This window comes from Hippichthys cyanospilos, chromosome 6 (genome assembly GCF_059441005.1).
Source record: "Hippichthys cyanospilos isolate Australia breed blue-spotted pipefish chromosome 6, RoL_Hcya_1.0, whole genome shotgun sequence".
Taxonomy (NCBI): domain Eukaryota; kingdom Metazoa; phylum Chordata; class Actinopteri; order Syngnathiformes; family Syngnathidae; genus Hippichthys; species Hippichthys cyanospilos.
This window is the reverse complement of record NC_142374.1, coordinates 8,992,951-9,011,605: the sequence shown is the minus strand read 5'-3', so window position 1 is coordinate 9,011,605 and position 18,655 is coordinate 8,992,951. Positions and strand designations below refer to the sequence as shown.

Here is an 18,655-nt window from a genome sequence, read left to right as displayed (position 1 = left end):
ACCCAAGCGAACAGGGTCGCTCGAAATAAGCACACTACAGAAACGTGACAGCGAAAGAGTTGTATAATGGTCTGTGCTGACCAATCAGAGTGCCAGTTTTCTGCCGGAATATTCCAGTGGGAGGAGCTGTTGACACAAGGAGCGGATATCTTCATCAGACAGTTTCGCGCAATCCATTTACACGCAAATAGGTCGCTAGATTAAGTGCATGCCTGGTTTTAGAGGACGTCTGCTTCAGGGAACGTATAAGGGAAAGTTGACTTTATGTGCGCCTTCAGTTACTGCAGTGACAAAGAGGTCATATGCCAACGTTGTCGCTGCCACTGAGTGGAAACGGTTTGTTTTGGTGGTGTTGTTTTTTTCTTCGCGTGTTTTAAACTATCCATGCACGCATGCGGCCACGACTACCCTCGAGAATTAACTATGTAGAGAAATTAATGGAGCTAGGTTAATGTTAACACGAGCGTTAACTTTCTTAATATAAGCGTCGTATAGACTTTTTTGCCGGTTAAAAAAGGGTGGGAGGGATTTGTTCAGCTGTACCCTGCTAGGGGCCATTCACCCAAAGCCACCTTAAATAATAGACATATACATAGCGCTTTGCGTGTCGATATGGTGGCCAACGCAATCCACTGGTTCCGAAAAGGACTAAGGCTGCACGATAACCCGTCTTTAAAAGATTCTATCCGCGTGGCGCACAGTTTACGCTGCATCTACATCCTGGACCCTTGGTTTGCAGGCTCCTCGAACGTGGGCATCAACAGGTGGAGGTAATGTTTGCAAATCTGTTTGTTTTTTGGCCTTTTTGGTGGTGGTGGGGGGGGGGGGCAGTGTGTATCATAATGAAAAGCAATTATTCTATTCAGCCACACGAGGGCATGCATGGAACGCAGCGTTCCTCAGAAGTTAGCGCAGAACATTATTGTTCTTTATTTTTTTTTCTAATTAGGTGCAATGGTTTAAGAGCAAGGACAGCATCACAATTTCCAAGTCATCCACAGAGCAAAATATTGAGCTGAAAGATGCCCATTGTAATACACAGTGGACTAATGAATATATTGTAATAAGTAGGATTATTTATATATCACACATTTATATATAACGCACTTGCTGGTACGTCAGAGTGAATGTGAGCTTCCAGAGACCAAGTCCTCTCTGATGCCCCTATTTTATTTAGGTGCCTTTCCCAGCTCACTTAGGCAGTAAGCGGGAAACACCCTGAACTGGTTGACAGCCATTTGCAGGGCACACAGAGACGAACAAGCATTCACACACCCAAACACACCTAAGGACAGTTTAGTATGTCCAAGTCACCTGCCATGCATGTTTTTGGATTGTGGTAGGAAGCCGGAGTGTCCGGAGAGAACCCATGTAGGTTCATGCAGAACATGCAAACTCCACACAGGAAGGCTGGAGTGAGGTGGATTTGAACTCTGGTCCCCGAACTGTGAGGTGGACCCGCTAACCACTGTGCAACTGAGCCGATTCAGATCTATAGACTATATAGTCTTCAACAAACATAACACCCATCTATTTTCTAGAGCCGCTTCTCTTCATTAAGATTTTGGACCTGACATCCATTCGTTGATAAATTGGAACACAGAAGCATTGGGAGAGGATGCAAACTCAGAGGCGTTCTCAGGCAAGATTTGAATATCGAGCATCAGAACTACAAGCTGCAGACAAGTTTACCACGACTAAACCCTATTCACAAGAATCCCTGTACATGTTCTTAAATTAATACAATTATGAACAGTGTCAAATCAGTTTTTGTTTTTTTGCAGCTAGCTTTTTTATTATTGGCATAACATTGTTGATGTGACCCAATTCAACATCAGAAACACAGTTCATGTGTGGCACACATGCTGTTTGATTCTTTGCAGGTTTTTGTTGCAGTGCTTAGAAGACCTAGATGCCAGTTTACGTAAACTCAACTCCCGGCTCTTTGTCATTCGAGGTCAACCCACAGATGTCTTCCCCAGACTATTTAAGGTAGGTTTGATCAAACACAGTGGACATCTTACCAATTCTAATGGTATGATTGAATAGTTGTTGTTTTTTTTTTTTTTTTAGCTACAGTATATTTCTGAGGTGTCAAATGTTATGTTTGATATTTTCCTTTTCTCATTAGGAATGGCAGATAACTCATTTATCCTATGAATATGACTCAGAGCCTTTTGGCAAGGAACGTGATGCTGCTATTCAAAAGCTTGCCACCGAAGCAGGAGTAGAGGTCTTGGTGAGGGTTTCACACACACTCTATGATCTAAACAAGTGAGTGGTCAAACACACGTGCAGTCACTTTATAACTGTGTTCGTTAGTTTTCGTTGATAAGATTTGTTGCGTTTTATTCCTTTCCAAAAGGATCATAGAAGTTAATGGCGGCCAGCCTCCTCTTACATACAAGCGCTTCCAGGCTCTCATTAGTTGTATGGATGCAGTGGATTCTCCGGCCGAAACCATCACATCAGAAATCCTCAAAAATTGCGCAACACCCATCAGTGAGAACCATGACGACAAGTATGCAGTGCCGTCACTAGAGGAACTTGGTAAGGCTCGGATGTATGCTTCTGCTGCTGCTGCTGCAATAAGCACAAAAAATGCAGGCGTTGTAACTTCAAGGCTGACTTTAGCCAGGATGGTTCTTTTTTTTTCAGTGAGAAGCTCAATGTATGTGTTTTCTTAAACGTGAGTATGAGATTAGCTTGCACTTTCATTTTTTCAGAACTGTAAGGCGGACGTGCTAACCACTGTTTCACCGAGCCGCCCTCTGCTTATACATGTTTGCTTTTTCCACAGGTTTCGAGACCGAGGGCCTACCAACAGCAGTTTGGCCAGGTGGAGAAACAGAGGCCCTCTTGAGACTCGACAGACATCTTGAGAGAAAGGTGCAAGGACAACACTGGATGTGTGTTTTTTCAGGAAAACTCAAATTAAAACACAGATTGCTGCATTCAACTGTTGTGTTGTGGACAAACCATAAAGTTTTGTCTCAAGTTTTACTTTTTGTCGGGGCTAGATTTGTTCATATTATTTTAGACTGCCTACTTTTGTTGAAAATAAAGCAAATGTTTAGGGTGTTCCCACCCATTGCTTTAATCAACCTTATTACATACAGCACGCAAGATTCAAATTTGATTCATGCTCCTAAATTCAGTGGTCATTCCTTGAGACAAACGGGAAACAATAATCTTGGTCAACATACGGTACAAACGGCCTTTGCAAAACTTTTGCGCACTATTCCTTTTGTCTCTTCACAGGCATGGGTAGCAAATTATGAACGTCCTCGAATGAGCGCCAACTCGCTCCTGGCAAGTCCTGCAGGCCTCAGCCCCTACCTACGCTTCGGGTGCCTGTCGTGCCGACTCTTCTATTTCAAGCTGACTGACTTGTACATGAAGGTAATGGGGGTATTGCTGTTTTATCAATGGAAGCGCTCACTACAGGAGATTGTACGGGAATCTAATTAATGGTGAAATGTATGGTCAAATAGGTTAAAAAGAACAGCACACCACCGCTTGCCTTGTATGGCCAACTGCTGTGGAGGGAGTTCTTCTACACGACTGCTACCAACAATCCATGTTTTGATAAGATGGAGGGAAACCCTGTATGTGTCTTGATCCCGTGGGAACGAAACCCAGAGGCGCTGGCCAAATGGGCAGAAGGACGGACAGGATTTCCTTGGATAGATGCAATTATGACCCAGCTGAGGCAGGAAGGTTGGATCCACCATTTGGCCCGACGCGCTGTGGCCTGCTTTCTCACCAGAGGAGACCTCTGGATCAGCTGGGAAGAAGGCGTGAGGGTAGGCAAGCACACAAATCTTCCTTGTAATGGCTTGTCTGCCTGCTGCCTTTTGATCGTAAATGAGCCGTGTCCGCGTCCTGGCAGGTGTTTGAAGAGTTGCTGTTAGATGCAGACTGGAGTGTAAATGCTGGCAGCTGGATGTGGCTTTCCTGCAGTTCTTTTTTCCAGCAGTTTTTCCACTGTTACTGCCCCGTGGGATTTGGGCGACGTGCAGATCCCAACGGTGACTACATTAGGTGTGTAGAGTTTCACTAAATTAGCAGTGGGAGTCATATCTTTTTTTCCACAGAATTCCCCCGTTCCCCTCATTCTTTTGTTTCTGCTTGAGACTTAAGCGCTTCAAACAGAAACTGAGGCTTTAGCAAAATGGCCTGAAAGTCATATGGCATATTAAATTAATAGCATTAATTGAACCTTTTTGTCATAACAGTAATGGTCTGAGTAAAATCGGAAAACCATACCCAATGGAAGTATTTATGCTGTAATAATGAAATATGAAAAGATAAATATTTCCTCGTTAAAGAGGTCAGAAAGTATCATTCATTCTTCCATTTTTCATTCAAATTTTGCATTTTCATGCAAATGTCTGCTTTTTATTTTGTCACGAAATCTGTTTAACCTATAAAAGATGGTGGATTGGTGAGCCATGAGGATGAGAGCCTTTTTAAAGAAATGCAGCTTTGATAATCTGGAAATCACATTGTCTGTGATTTCGGTCCGAAAACGATATATTGTTTTGCCCTAGCTAAACCTGCAGCAGATTGCTGTATGAATAAATGAGTAAAGATTAGGGAACATTGTTTGTTCAAGATGCTTTGACAGTGCATTTAGTGTTGTGTATTGACAACCTTCACATTGCTAAATGTGAGATGTAGTACCAGCACAATTTTGCTCTCAATTCACTAAAAATGACCAACCTGTCAAGTTAACCTCATTTTAATCCGGTTTGTAGGCGTTATTTGCCCATATTGAGAGGCTTTCCAGCCAAGTATATCTACGATCCATGGAATGCCCCAGAGGAACTACAGAAAGCTGCCAAATGTGTTATTGGAGTGCACTACCCAAAGCCCATGGTGAATCATGCCGAAGCCAGCCGCATCAACATCGAACGGATGAAGCAAATTTATCAGCAGCTGTCGTGCTACAGAGGACTATGTAAGAGCAATAGTTACACTTCTATGTGACGTTATTATTCAAAAGCATCTCCATTACAGCCTGCCTTGTACCGAAGCCCTTTATCTTTAAACTCTGATGTTTTCAGTTTAGAAAGCGGATGAATGATTTTGAATGTGTTACTTATCTTCCAGATGAGTAGATTCCTTATTGATTTTATACCTGAATGTGCTGTGGACCTTGTTGAATGGTGGCGTGTCACTTATGATTCAGGTCTGCTGGCCACAGTCCCACATAATCCCAACTGCGGGACAAATGATAGCATTGGGAGAGTGAACTCAGGGACTAGTCAAGGACCCGAAGGCTTGTCAGAATATGCGTCAATCCAGAAGCGTACCTCTCAAGCAGGTAGGGTTCTTGCACTGTTGATACCATCCCTGCAACATATCGCGAGCGTCAGGTTGGAAGCATTGTAGCTCCAAAATAATTACTTTTCGGGAGACCCCAAAAAATTGCTTTTTTTTTTTCACCTTCAGCATTCCATTGTGAAAGTAATGGAAGCCATTTTCAACACTTTAAATATGGTCAGTAATTTGTAAAGGAACACTCACGTGTGATTTCACTGGTAGTAAGGATTTTCGAGAAATCTCAAATTGGGCTGATGGTGACTTTTGAGGCTTTGGCTCCAGCACTATACATGTACACTTTTTGTTTGTTTGTTTGGGGGGAGGTGAGCAGAACAACTAACTGTCAAGAAAAACTAAAATCTACAGCATGTTTGAAATCCCTAAATGAATATGTATGAATATTTAGTTGTTGTTTTGTTTTTTTCACCACATGAAAGGATAATACAAAATTGACATTTTTTGCTGGTAAACTTTATGGTTAACCATCTGGTTAACCATGGTTAACCAAACGTCTGTCTATTATTGCTGTCTTCATTTCATGGTCATTATTTTGACATTTTAGTGTATGTTAGTGTAAACGTTGACTTTGGGGCAAAAACTGTGTGGCGCTAACTTCAGGTTAAACACTGGGACAGACATTTTTTACTTTTTGTATCCATCCTATTTGGATGTGCAGAGACCTCCAACGTCACTCGGTGAATGTGACGTAGTCACTACACCACCGTGGTTTATAAAGCAGCTTAGACTTGTACACACCTCTTTAGCATGATGGAGTTAGAATAGCAAAGTTGCCCCCCCACCGCCACCCCCAGTCATCCAGACCACTCATTTGAGTGTCGTTTTCAAATATTTGGGAAGAGTGGCACAAGAGTATGATCTTGTTGTGTTACACCTTGAGAAACAATGAGTAAAAGCAAAACAGAAGGTCCAGGATACATTGATTTGTGTCTCCAGTCATGTATTTGGGGGTGATCCCAAAAAAGCTGCATATAATGTTGTCCTTCACAGCATACACAAAAAAATGATAGTAGTACCACATAAATGTCTTTTATTGCTCATGTGGATAATGCTTGTTCCAATTAGGTGGCTTGAGTGCAGATAGAGGACAGTCAAGGCAGAAGCGACGCGGTGAAGAAGGCCCAGCCGAGAGCAACTCCAAATCCCGAAGGCCAAGCAAAGAGTTGCAAAAGGCATAATACAAAGAATTCCTTACTCAACCTGAATGACAACCCCCCCCCAATTGTGCCTTCAGCTATTTATAATTAACTGGAATTTATGCTGCCTTCTAAGGAGTCACGCTGGGGAGTGATAGATTCAGATCTCGGGATTATGGAATATTGAATTAGTTATGAAGGGTACCCATTTTAATCACGATCCAAAATGTCGTCTTTTCTCACAGGCAAATGTTGGTACGTTAGGGGCTAACAGGCCGACCTTTAGCAAAGCCGCCCTCCCCCCAAAAATAAACAATCGGTCTGTCAACAAACCTTACAAAGGGAAAAGTACAGTCGTGCTTTTAGATTTTCAATATTACAATTGTCTCATACAATGTTTAACACCGAACCTCCAATAACGACTTATATATTCTATTTCTTTCACACACATTAAGCTACAAAAGTTAATTATAATACAACAAACCGAAGCCTGAACAAAGTCTTGCTAAAAGTAATGTAAAAGTAGTGATAAGCTGCTGTATTCCTTCTTTTTGTTTGCACAAGCATATTGAGTGTTGGCCAAGATATTTAAAAAAGTCTTTTTTTTTTTTTTTTAAATATGAATTTTACGGAAAATAGTAATATCCACTTCACTAATATGATGAAGGATTTCTGCCAAAACCATTCAAGAAAAAGAGGGGGCTGGGATCAAAAATGTTGTATATATCTGTTTATTTAAATCGTTGCAGGAATACAATTTGTGTGCGTGTGTGTGTTTAATAAAGAATGGCCTGATCTAATCTGTTTTGTAAATAAAGCAACATTGTGATATCTTTTTCCTCCAATTCGTCAAAACGTTTTAATGGATTTTCTTTATTGTAGTAATTGCGCCCAATGTGGTATTTGACATGCCACTGAGTTGCTGCCCCGCGAATCGACGATTACGCAGAGGTGTGCGCGCACCGGGTGAATCAGGCGCATGCTCACTCGTTACTTTGTTCGAAGATAGTCACATAAGCGATTCAACCCAATAGCAACTGAAGCTCGATGGGCGGTGTCCGAAGAGTTTACTCGGCTCAGGATCCGAGCGTGTAGTAGTGGAGACTTGCATGAAATATTTGCGATGGAAGAGGGTCGCCGCAAAGTGCAGAAGAAACCTGTACGCGTCATCGCGGCGGTGTGCAAAGACAAAGGCATCGGGAAAAATGGCACGCTGCCTTGGAATCTACCGTAAGACTACTTGAACACCCTTTTCGGCCTTTAGTGAAAGTTTTGATAGACTCTCAGAGAGGTATGATCATTATTATGGTTGAACTGCATTTGACGCTGCAAACTACGATAACGATACTAAATCCTGACGTTACTTAGACCCTTTTTCTGGAGCACGAGGCTATTATTGTAGAAAAAAACCTGTCAACCCGCAAATACAGTATTACCACGGAGAATGTCTAACTTGTAGCTACAAAAGCGTGACCAAAGCCACGGATGTGTAACGTGACGAGACTAAGCAAATGTCCGACTAAAGTAAAAAAAATACCCAAACTAAATTTACAAACTATAATGATTTGAATGCAAGTATTTTAACTGTGCTTTTGTATGTAATTCTTTTTAAAGCTATTCAGTATTGATAATGCCCATCGCTGTGAATTTAAAGGGCTTGCCTGTGTAACCCGTGTGGGATTGTGCAAACATTTCAACTACTGTTTTTTTTTGTTTTTTTTTTTTTTTTTTAATTGATTCGTCTTCCTCTGCAACACTGGGGGAGACAATAGAGAACAGTTTGTCTTCATGATCTGTGCATCTGCATCCCTCAGAGAGCAAAACCGCAACTGAGTGAATGCCGATCGGTCGCGGAAGTACACTAAGCATCGCGGAAGCAGAATGCACCGGAAATAACCATACATGACTAAAAATAAAATGACGCATTGAGATCACATTCAAAATATAACTAAAATAAAAAAATAACATGTAATTTTTAAAAATTCTGTTAAGCCTGTCCATCCATGAAACTGACTGAAAATACCAATATACGCAAATCTGTCATTTTGGCAAAAGTCGGCCATTCTGAAGAATCTTAGATCTAAATATAGTTTTGTTTGAATAACATGTTTAATATCTTGCATCTTGGTGCATAGTCTGAATGGCTTCAGTAGTAGTTTACAATGTAGGGAAATATACTGTAGTTGAATATGTTTCTAGTATATTTACTAAACTATTTACAATTTCATATTAATTACAATTTCTTAGCTGCTTTCTCCTAACTGGAGTCGTTGGTGTGCAGAGGCCTATCCTAGCAGTCATCAGCCAGAAAGCACACCTAAGTGCAGTTTGGAGTGCCCAATATGTAATAATAATATGCTTTTATGCGTGTTTTTGAGAATGCGGGAGGAAACCACAGTTAGTGTCGCTGCACAATTTTTTTTACCGGCAAAGCAAGAATAACAATGGCAACATTTTTAGACAGAGACAGATGTGCTAAACACAATATTAGCTTTGACCTCAAAAAAGTGATCCTTAATCATAAAATACTTGTGGCTTAGTCATGGGTTAGCTTCTCTCACATGCAATGGGGAAAAAAAGCATGAGCCTCAAGATGTTTATTTAAGTTCAAAGCAAAGTGCTGAATCCGCCAGGCAACTTTGTACTGTATGTGGACCTACATGGATTGCACGATTTCCACAATTTTTCCAGCTACCTTATTCCTGTTTTAGTTTTGGGGCATTGTTATGGAGTCACTCACCAAGTTGTACACCTTTGTGCTTGCTTTAAAAATTATAAGAACTGATGCTTGTTAGAAAAGATATTTTTTGACAATTTAAATATGATTATGGGCAGGCATAACATGTCTGACAAGAAGAAGAAACTTGAAACCTCTGAAGACTGACTTTTTTTTTTTTTTTTTCTTATAATCCAATTTGCAGATCGGAATTCCAATACTTCCTTCGCAATGTTACAGAAGTTTCAAAACCAGGTAAAGTGAAGTTCAAAATTAAGGTACGAACGAGATGCCTTACTGCACACATATGATTAAACTTTACATTCAAACGTTTACCTCTGGTGGTCAACAGAGACAAAATAGGTTGTCCAACTCTCAGTTTGCTGGACCAACTGGATCGTGCCAAATGGCAAGTACTGCTTGACTGATCCAATTATTTGTGTTCTGTAATTTATCATTAACTCATTATAACCCAAAGATGCTTTTAAATAACTTTGCAGAGTCCTGAAATTAATGCATGAAGACTTTTTTTCACACTGGGGGGTATTTTTGCAAGTTTTGTCGCAGAGGAGTTTTTCTGTGTTTAAGTTGAAGGAGGGTCTGAAAACTGTTGGCACAAATTAAAATTGTTAATGCCGATCTGTTAATAAAATGGTGTTAATATGAATATTAAACTATACATTAGGCTCCTCATTGAAACATGTACATTATTACTATTATTATTATTATTATTATTATTATATCTTAGCCCCTGAACAACATTTTGTCGAATCCTTTGATCTGAAAAAAGGCAATGCTGACATTTCACCATGCAGAGTATTACTAAACAATGAAAATTATTATTCTGTTCACACCCCTGAGCAGACAACATTCTACAATAGAGCAAAAAATAAAGTAGGCAATAAAACAGAAAAGGAAAATAAAATGGCACGTGCTACTCAGGTTTCACACTACCAGGAGTGTACCATCATGTGTGTGCACCATGGCTGAACTACTGTGAGAATTATGTGGAAGAAAACTACCCAAAAATGATCAGAATATCGCACAAGGATTAAGTAATACCACAAATGCACTTTTTCATACATACATACATATTGTACATATGTTCGATGTCATAATTTAATTTGCTTGGATTGTAAAGTTTCGGAACATACATACATACATACATACATATATATATATACACATATATATATATATATATATATATATATATATATATATATATATATATATATATATATATATATATATATATATATATATGTTTTTGGTTTTTTGTTTTTTTTTTTTCCCCCCAGGGTGTTCCAAATGGTTGACCCCATTCTAAATGCCAATATCTCGATAACTACTTGATGGATCTTAATGAAACTAAATACACTTTATGTTGAAGGTCATAACTTTTATTGGTTGCGTTTACAAAGAGAAATACAGATATTTTTTGGTTCTATGATAGATTTTCATAAATGTTCAATATGAGCGCCCCCTATGCCTCTGGACACATGAACGCCATTTATTAACCTGAAAAGATTGAACTGCCACACACAAAAACATGAAACATTTCTACACAAGCTGTGAAAATTTGAGGTCATTCCAACAAAAATTGTCAAAATTATTGGCCTACAAAATAGGGTCAAACATTTTGGAACATGTGTGTGTGTGTGAGAACATGTATATATATATATATATATATATATATATATATATATATATATATACACATTACATACATATATATATATATATATATATATATATATATATATATTTTTTTTTTTTTTTTTTTTGGCTTTCTTATTGTGTTTGACGGTTAGCCCTGTGAAGATCGGCAATCACGTCTAACTCATTTTTATTTATTTTACAGGAAAGTTCAATATGTTGGTGTGGGGCAAACTGTGCTGGTTCTCCAACCCTCAAACTATGTTCCCAATGGCTAATGTGTTGCATGCGATACTGAGTGAAACACTGGTGTGAGTGCAACTTCATACATACTGTATAGACCACATATGATCAAAATGGATATTGTTTACGGTCATGAATTTCTGTTAGGTATTCATTACCTGTACCACAAGTGTTTCTACATCTGTCTCACAGGACGGTGCCGGATCATGCCCACTTCCTTTGTCAGGACCTGGAGAGTGCTGTCCTTTTGGCAGCACAGTACCCGCTCGCAGACTTGATTGAAACCATATGGGTTGTGGGAGGCACACGGGTTTACAAGGTAAATTTATGGTAAACGGGATGCTATTGTAGGTCCAATCCGCTTGTAAAGAAGCAAAATTCCCAATGTCTCAAAAACCTGCTGACTTAGTCAAAACTGCTCATTCTATTCATGGGGCCAGTGAGGTGGTTATTGCCAACTGGTCACAGTTTCACATATTGCTGTCACTGTGTGTCAAAAGGATTGTAATGCACACATAAATAAATTAATATATATACAGTAGTACTCCTCTACAGCAAAATCATATTTGCAGCCAGAAATTTTTGACAACAGGGGACTTTTCACTATAGCAAATCTATGTCTTGGACGTAAACATAAAAAATATGCAATCTACAATCTGACTGAAGCTAAAAACAAAACTATCCAACATTTAAAAAGAACACAAAAAAAGAATAAAATTACCACATCTACAATAATCATTCATTTTCATCCATCAAGTTCTTGCATAAAGTCTTTCACTTTGCTTCATCCATCTTTCATCTTTATTACTTTTATCCTGTCTTCATGTGTTAAGTTTGGTTTAAGCTTGACGGTTCTGCAAAATCTGCTCGTAAAATGACTTTATTTCGGCAACCGCCCTCATGCGGGGTCCACGCGGAACAGAATTTGCGCAATGCGTATTTTCCGGATTGCTTATGAAAGTTTGCCAATAAAAACAACTTTATGATTCGTCTGAAAATACCGTGATCTTCTCTCTTTAACATCATGAGCAATCTTGGGACCCATGGCTAACCCATTCAACTTTGAATTAAGCAGTAAAATGCACTAAAAATACAAAGAACAAAGCTTTACCATTGCGCCATTTTGAAACAAGTGAGGCTGACCAATAGTAGACCATAGCAGACAGTAGACAACAGAAAATAAGTGCAATTACCTAAGAACGCCTGCAGATGGAGACAAAACAACACAAATACAGCCAACCCCCTAAGGTCATGACAGTTGTTTTTGTCACAAAGCGGGGGAAAATACCTTAAAGAGGGGACAAAAAAACTCAGTATTCCACATCGCAACGTTTAAAAAATGTAAGCCTGGGACACTGTAACCCAGGGGGCCACTGTGTGTTTGTGTGTATATATACAGTGGGCCCCCGTGTTACGAACTTAATCCGTTCAGCGGCTACTCTCGTAACTTGAACTGCTCGTATGACGGGCAATCCAAACCTATGTTAATTAGTGAATGCGTGCAACGCGTGCAAAAACCTTAGGTATAAACATCACGACTTTATACACATATTAAAAATGAGTAACATAATCTACCGTACAGTTAAATTAAATAATATATACAAAGGAAAAATGACATTTACCTTTGGGGCGACGTGATTTGAGCTGGGTGGAGGCGGAGGGGAGCAGAGACCAACCCGCAGAATTTATTTATTTATTTTCTTAAACGGGAACTTTTCTCAAACTAGAACATATCACCGGCGATTTCCTTCTCTTTAATCCATAATAGAAGAAGCCTCTCAATTTTGTTGTCGATCGAGGTCCGTCCCCCGGCAAGGAAAGTCTTGCCCTTCGAAGATTGCCGAGCGGTTACGGCTATACTCACGAGCAAGGTTAACCATGCGTGCGCCTCCTTCGTGTTTTTTTTTTTTTTAATTATCTCCTGCTTCGTTTCTATTGTCATCATCCTCTTACTTCTTCCTTTACCGCCACTAGCAAATTTAGAAGCCATGTCTAACAGATAAAGTTTGCAAAGTCTTCACAACATTCCTTCCTTCCATTTTTCACTCATTTTCTCTCCTTCCTTCCATCCCGACCGGCTGTGCCATCAAGCTAGATAAAGGCGTTCGGCCAATAGCATATCGGCATTTCTGTGATTGACGTGACGCCGGCCAATAGTATCTCCGTGACTGACTCCGTGACTGACACCGTGACTGAGACAGTGACTGTGACATTGTAAGAGCAATAGCGTTCAACGTTGCCGTGATGAGCGTCAACTTCTGATTTAGATGACATAGCAAAGCGAAAAAAAATGTACGAATACAATGGCCGGCATGTCGTATTGTTCGTAAGACGGAAGGTTTGTGCGTAAGTGGGGGACAAAAAACTCGTAAGTCGAAATGTTCATAAAAGAGGGTGTTCGTAAACCGGGGGCCGACTGTGTATATATATATATATATATATATATATATATATATATATATATATATATATATATATATATATATATATATATATATATATATATATATATATATATATTTATTTTTTTTTTTTTTTTTTTTTTTTTACAGGATGCACTGTGTCACCCCTGGTGTGAGTTGGTTTTCCTGACCGATATTATGGCTGAATTTCAGTGTGATGTCTTCTTCCCTGAGATGGATCCACACGTCTTCATAAAACAAGAAAGGTGCCTGGAGAGAAAATGGATGTATGATAGTGTTGTACTCTGATATACAGTATTTAAGAGTGACTTCACATTTCCAAGTTCAACTGTCTTCATTCAAAGAAATCTGTTAAGCTTCACTACATCTGTTGTGATTTTGCTCTGGGTGAATTCTTTCAATGCATTTTATGTGATTGTGAACTGAGATAAAGTGAAGATATGAGTTTGTTAACGTCATGAATTAGCTTTGCTTGAAAGTGTACATTTGCCATGTTAATGGCTCCTGTCCAGTTCAGGATGTACTCCGCCCCTCACACGGGTCAGGTGGGACCACCCTTTAAGCTCACTCATGACCCTAATAAGAGCAGTATTGTAAATAGCTGGATAGTTAAATGTTACATTTTGGGATTCCTTGTCATTACACTGAAAGGGAGTAAAATGTTCTCTTACTTGATCATATAGTCCCTAAACTGTAGTGTGGTTTCCATTGTCTGATTTAAGGCCACTTGTTACTGTAGTTCAACTTTTTTATTTTTCCTATAGGCTGTATATGATGGTTATTTTTGTTTTTATTTCATCTCCCAATTAGATTTCCTGGAGTACCAAGTGGAATACAAGAGGAGAATGGCATTAAATATGAATTCCAGGTATTCAAAAAGGAAGATGCACATAGGGGAAATGAAGAGTGTTTTGAATGACACTGGTGATGTTAAGTGATAATGCCTCGTTTTGCTTTGCTGCCACTAAACTACTTTAGCAGCATTCCAGTATCCAAACCCAAATGTTAAGAACAAGTATGTTGTGTTGTCACATCTTGGTTATCGGGATTTTGGTAGTGGGTTGCACAAATGCCACTTGGTTCCAAGGTTCCTCTTGGTGGGAAGGCCTACCATTGTGATGTACAGCACATTGAAGGTATTTTTATAATGATACATTTTCTCAAATAATGTTCTTGTAATATGTTGTTAGTGTTATTAATAACAACGTTAATGTATGCCAAGATACTGATCATGTTAAAGATTTCACTCAAAAAAGGAAACAAAGATCAATGTGTAGCCTTTTTCTTTAAATCTCAGCTAATGTTCACATTTTCAAATGATGATGCAAGATACTCATGTGATCCTGGGACCAGCAATTAGAACCTCAAATGATTCTACACAATGCACTTGCTCATTTCTCCAGGTGGACTGCTTGTGGAAGCTAAATAGAATCCCGTACAAGTTTGCTGATTACTGGCGATACACAAGCCATATTTTTGTCTCCGTACAAGTTTGCTGATCACTGGCGATACACAAGTCACATTTTTGTCTCCGTACAGTACAAGTTTGCTGATCACTGGCGATACACAAGCCACATACAGTATTTGTCTCAGTAAATGTGCATGGTTGTAATAATAAAATGATTTACTTAGATTCGTTTTGTCTCATTGTCATTCATTATTTTCTGCATTGCATATCGTTTGATTGCATGCCTTGAATGTCATTGTAAATTAACCTTGAATGCACGTAAATGTGACAATTATGTGTGCAGTAGTGAAACTAAATTGTAGTTGCACATCATCTCCACTAGAGAGCAGCACAAATAAAGAGTGCAATCCACGACTGCGGTAAGTACTGTGCTGCTCAAACGACGAGCTTCAACCATATACCGTACCGCTAGCTTGTTATTAAATATGAAACCTATGCTTCATTTCTTTTCTCTCCTTTTTTCCCCCCTTTTCTCTCCTTTTTTCCCCCCACAATTAAAACAACTGCCTCAATGGAATTCATAACTGATATGCATAATATTATACATTATCTTGTATCAAACCCCATTGACGTTTTATCTAGGTGATTGTGTGTAATTAAAAGCTAATAAATAAACTGCCCATTTTCATTCCTTTTTGAAGCACTGCCTTAAAAGGGCTTCAAGAAGTAATGAAGGTTCAAAACATTGCATATTATGGGTCACTTCAACTAGTTCATGTTTTTCTTAACCTTGATTTCTTATTTATCATTGCCGTTTATTACTGTCTATTCAAAGGTTGACGCAAATGAAATGCTTTTCAAGAAGGTATTAGTAAAACGTCTCTCTCGAATGAAGAACATTAAGGTCATACTTTTAGGGTATGGTTCAGTATTTATTTGTTTATTTACATTTCTGTTGATTTATACCATTTCATCGAGGATGTGTTAATTTGAATTATTTATTGCACCTAGAACAGGTGATCTCGTAGGGTCTCACATCTAACATCAGTGACGTCTGACCTCACAAATGTCACAGATCTTCCAGCGTCTCTTGCTGCGCTTGTACGTAGTCAAATATGGAGCTTGTTAAAATGGCAAGTGGGGGCCAACTATTTTTACTACCCCTTCCCACAGAACAGAAGTACGATGAATACACAGCACATGGTCGAATACTTTTGAAATAACATTCACTCAGGCGCTTGAATGGAAACTGCTCTTAAAACATAACATTAAAATATATTAACTTAAACTGTCATCAAATGGAGGGTATTTATTACCACGGTACATGTACGCACACTTCAACTGAATTTCATTGCTTTTAATTATGGACGTCATCTGTTTCTGCTGAGATATTCTCCATAAACGCAATAAGTTAAGCATGACTAATAGCAACCTGTGCCATGTTGGAAATGAAAAGGGGCAATTTACGTTCACCCTTATTAACCTCTCTGGCTCGACTTTGCCATTGAGGAACAGTCAGCAAAGGACAAGTGAACACTTCAGGCTTTGTCTTCTTTGTCTCTATCAGCTGCTCCAAAATGTGCTAATGAACAAAATAGTCATTGAAATTTTAAGTATAACCATAGTTATTCAGATAATATAGACATGTTCTCAACCACACAAGACTTAGGTCTACCAAATATACCAACTGGCCACAGTATTATACACTTTAGTGTGCACCACTGCACCACTGCTGAAATTTTAAGTGCAACCATAGTTATTCAGATAATATAAACATGTTCTCAACCACACAAGACTTAGGTCTACCAAATATACCAACTGGCCACAGTATTATACACTTTAGTGTGCACCACTGCATTGATATCTAAGTTACATTATCTTCACAAAATGAATACATTTAGTATATAATATGGCTCTTTTTTCAGATTTTCATTTAAAGGGGAAGTCAACTTGTTTTTTTTTTTTAGTACAGTGTTATATTAGTCTAAACATGGCATTCTGAAGAATTTTGCACTTGTGTAAGCAGAAAAAAAAATGGTTTTATCCATCCATCTTAGGGATCATCCTTTTTGCCACTTGTCGACTGTAAAATTACATTTGATCAGGGCTCGGGTAACTCAAGTGGCTGAGCAATTATGGGTCATTACTTGTGCACTGTGTAATTGTGCAGTAATTTTCAGTCAACAGCAAATGGCAACACGGCTATCCCTTCTGGGGACATTCCGCAAACACAGTATTAACCAGAATGCCATGTTTAGCCCCAAAAAAAAAAAAAGGTTTGGATTGACTTCCCCTTGACCACAGTTCATTACTGTAATCACAGCTTGCCTTGGTTTAGGACTCCGAAGCATAACACTGAGAGACATGTCCAATATAGACTCACATAGCGAGCACAGACAAACAGACCTTTACACATTTTCTTTATAGATGAAGACATGTTAGTCATTTAATTTTTCAAATGTGTTAGAAGTCTTGCAAACATGCGAGGATGTTTGAAAGGGGTTTCAAATTGAGATCTCGTTAGTATGTGACTGACTGCTATTCCACCATTCTGCTCCTCAATAACACCCACAATAAAATTTAGCTGAAGGCTGATAATATGATAAATCATTTGCATTTGATATGATAAGATGCGGTGTACCTTCAATTGTAGCATATCCAAGAAGTTGTGATTAAAAAGAATAAAACACACATTTCTTTTTTTTGTTGTTGTTTTAAATATAAAAACCAAAATTCTGAGGATTATCTGTCTACATGACTCGGCACGATTGCGCAGCGGGCTTCAACCAGGCAACATGACAAACTAAAGAAATGGATGGGAAGAATTTTCCAGTTGATGAGTGTACTTGAAGCATCACTCAGGCCACGTTGGGGCTTTGCTATTGTGAATGATCTCAATATGATCCCTACTCAAGCATCCATCTGCTGAGCTCACATGCATTATCACCAGATGCACTCACTTTCTTTTTTTATTATCTGCCCAGCGGCTATCACCATGACGACACAGACATGCTGAGAGATGACGACGGCAGCAGCAGATGGGAAGTGACAGTTGTTAATATATATATGTTGTTTTCTTGCTCCTCTCCTCTCCGGAAACTTAAGACCATCCTTTCTTTCTTTGTGCATGAGAAAGAAAAGCCCTTGGATGCATGCGTTAAGAGATTTGGCTGGTTATAAGAAGAATTGCACTTCTTTTTACTTCGAAAGGATGCCTCCGTTCAGAGCTCAAAAGCTCAAACGCACAAGATTGAGTCATTATAAATGAAATAACACAATTTTTGCATAACACACGCTGAAAACAGTCAGCACACCGCATGAAGGAGACAATTTCCAACTCAAATCAAGAGGGCTTTTTTGTCATCTCATTATGCAGTCTGGTTTAAAACGATAATGATAGAACATTTCCCAGGTGAAACGGGTCATATTAATATGTCCCCATCTGTAAAGTAACAATAAAACTGTGTGAATGCTTGCTAGAGGGAAACAGCAGTTCCGCCAAGAACATTGTGCTGAAATGAGACATTTGCACAGGATGTAAATAAAACGGTTTGTTTGTTTTCCTTTAAACTCGGCCATACATTTGACAAATGTATAATTCAGCATATGCAAATGTAATGTGATAAGGGGATCAGGGTGAATTCATTACTTAGTTGCCATCTGCAGCATTTTAACAAACATCATATGCATACATTATCTGATCTTACACGAGAGGATGTTTATT

The 18,655-nt window shown here is 38.9% G+C and overlaps 2 protein-coding genes across 2 annotated transcripts; both read left to right on the top strand.

Annotated features, from left to right (window-relative positions):
• Positions 1–7,327, top strand: cry1b (cryptochrome circadian regulator 1b). Its single transcript, XM_088416658.1, has 11 exons — positions 1–770; positions 1,884–1,992; positions 2,132–2,274; positions 2,366–2,550; positions 2,801–2,889; positions 3,262–3,402; positions 3,495–3,806; positions 3,893–4,044; positions 4,761–4,963; positions 5,195–5,329; positions 6,412–7,327. The coding sequence occupies exons 1-11, from the start codon at positions 613–615 to the stop codon at positions 6,522–6,524; spliced, it is 1,740 nt and encodes a 579-aa protein (XP_088272784.1). The 5' UTR covers positions 1–612; the 3' UTR covers positions 6,525–7,327.
• Positions 7,328–7,471: 144 nt separating this feature from the next.
• On the top strand, positions 7,472–15,156 carry LOC148422070 (dihydrofolate reductase). Its single transcript, XM_088416676.1, has 6 exons — positions 7,472–7,712; positions 9,404–9,453; positions 11,063–11,168; positions 11,293–11,419; positions 13,653–13,768; positions 14,334–15,156. Exons 1-6 carry the CDS (start codon positions 7,606–7,608, stop codon positions 14,440–14,442), a joined length of 615 nt encoding a protein of 204 aa, XP_088272802.1. The 5' UTR covers positions 7,472–7,605; the 3' UTR covers positions 14,443–15,156.
• The last annotated feature ends 3,499 nt before the right edge of the window (positions 15,157–18,655 follow it).

Bases quoted from the DNA above. Each gene is read 5' to 3' on its own strand.
- cry1b (XM_088416658.1), top strand. From the start codon at position 613: ATGGTGGCCAACGCAATCCACTGGTTCCGAAAAGGACTAAGGCTGCAC. The intron at 4,045-4,760 runs GTGTGTAGAGTT...TCCGGTTTGTAG, and splicing joins CCCAACGGTGACTACATTAG to GCGTTATTTGCCCATATTGA. The intron at 4,964-5,194 runs GTAAGAGCAATA...CTTATGATTCAG, and splicing joins GTCGTGCTACAGAGGACTAT to GTCTGCTGGCCACAGTCCCA.
- LOC148422070 (XM_088416676.1), top strand. From the start codon at position 7,606: ATGGAAGAGGGTCGCCGCAAAGTGCAGAAGAAACCTGTACGCGTCATC. The intron at 9,454-11,062 runs GTAAAGTGAAGT...TTTATTTTACAG, and splicing joins TACAGAAGTTTCAAAACCAG to GAAAGTTCAATATGTTGGTG. The intron at 13,769-14,333 runs GTGCCTGGAGAG...TCTCCCAATTAG, and splicing joins GTCTTCATAAAACAAGAAAG to ATTTCCTGGAGTACCAAGTG.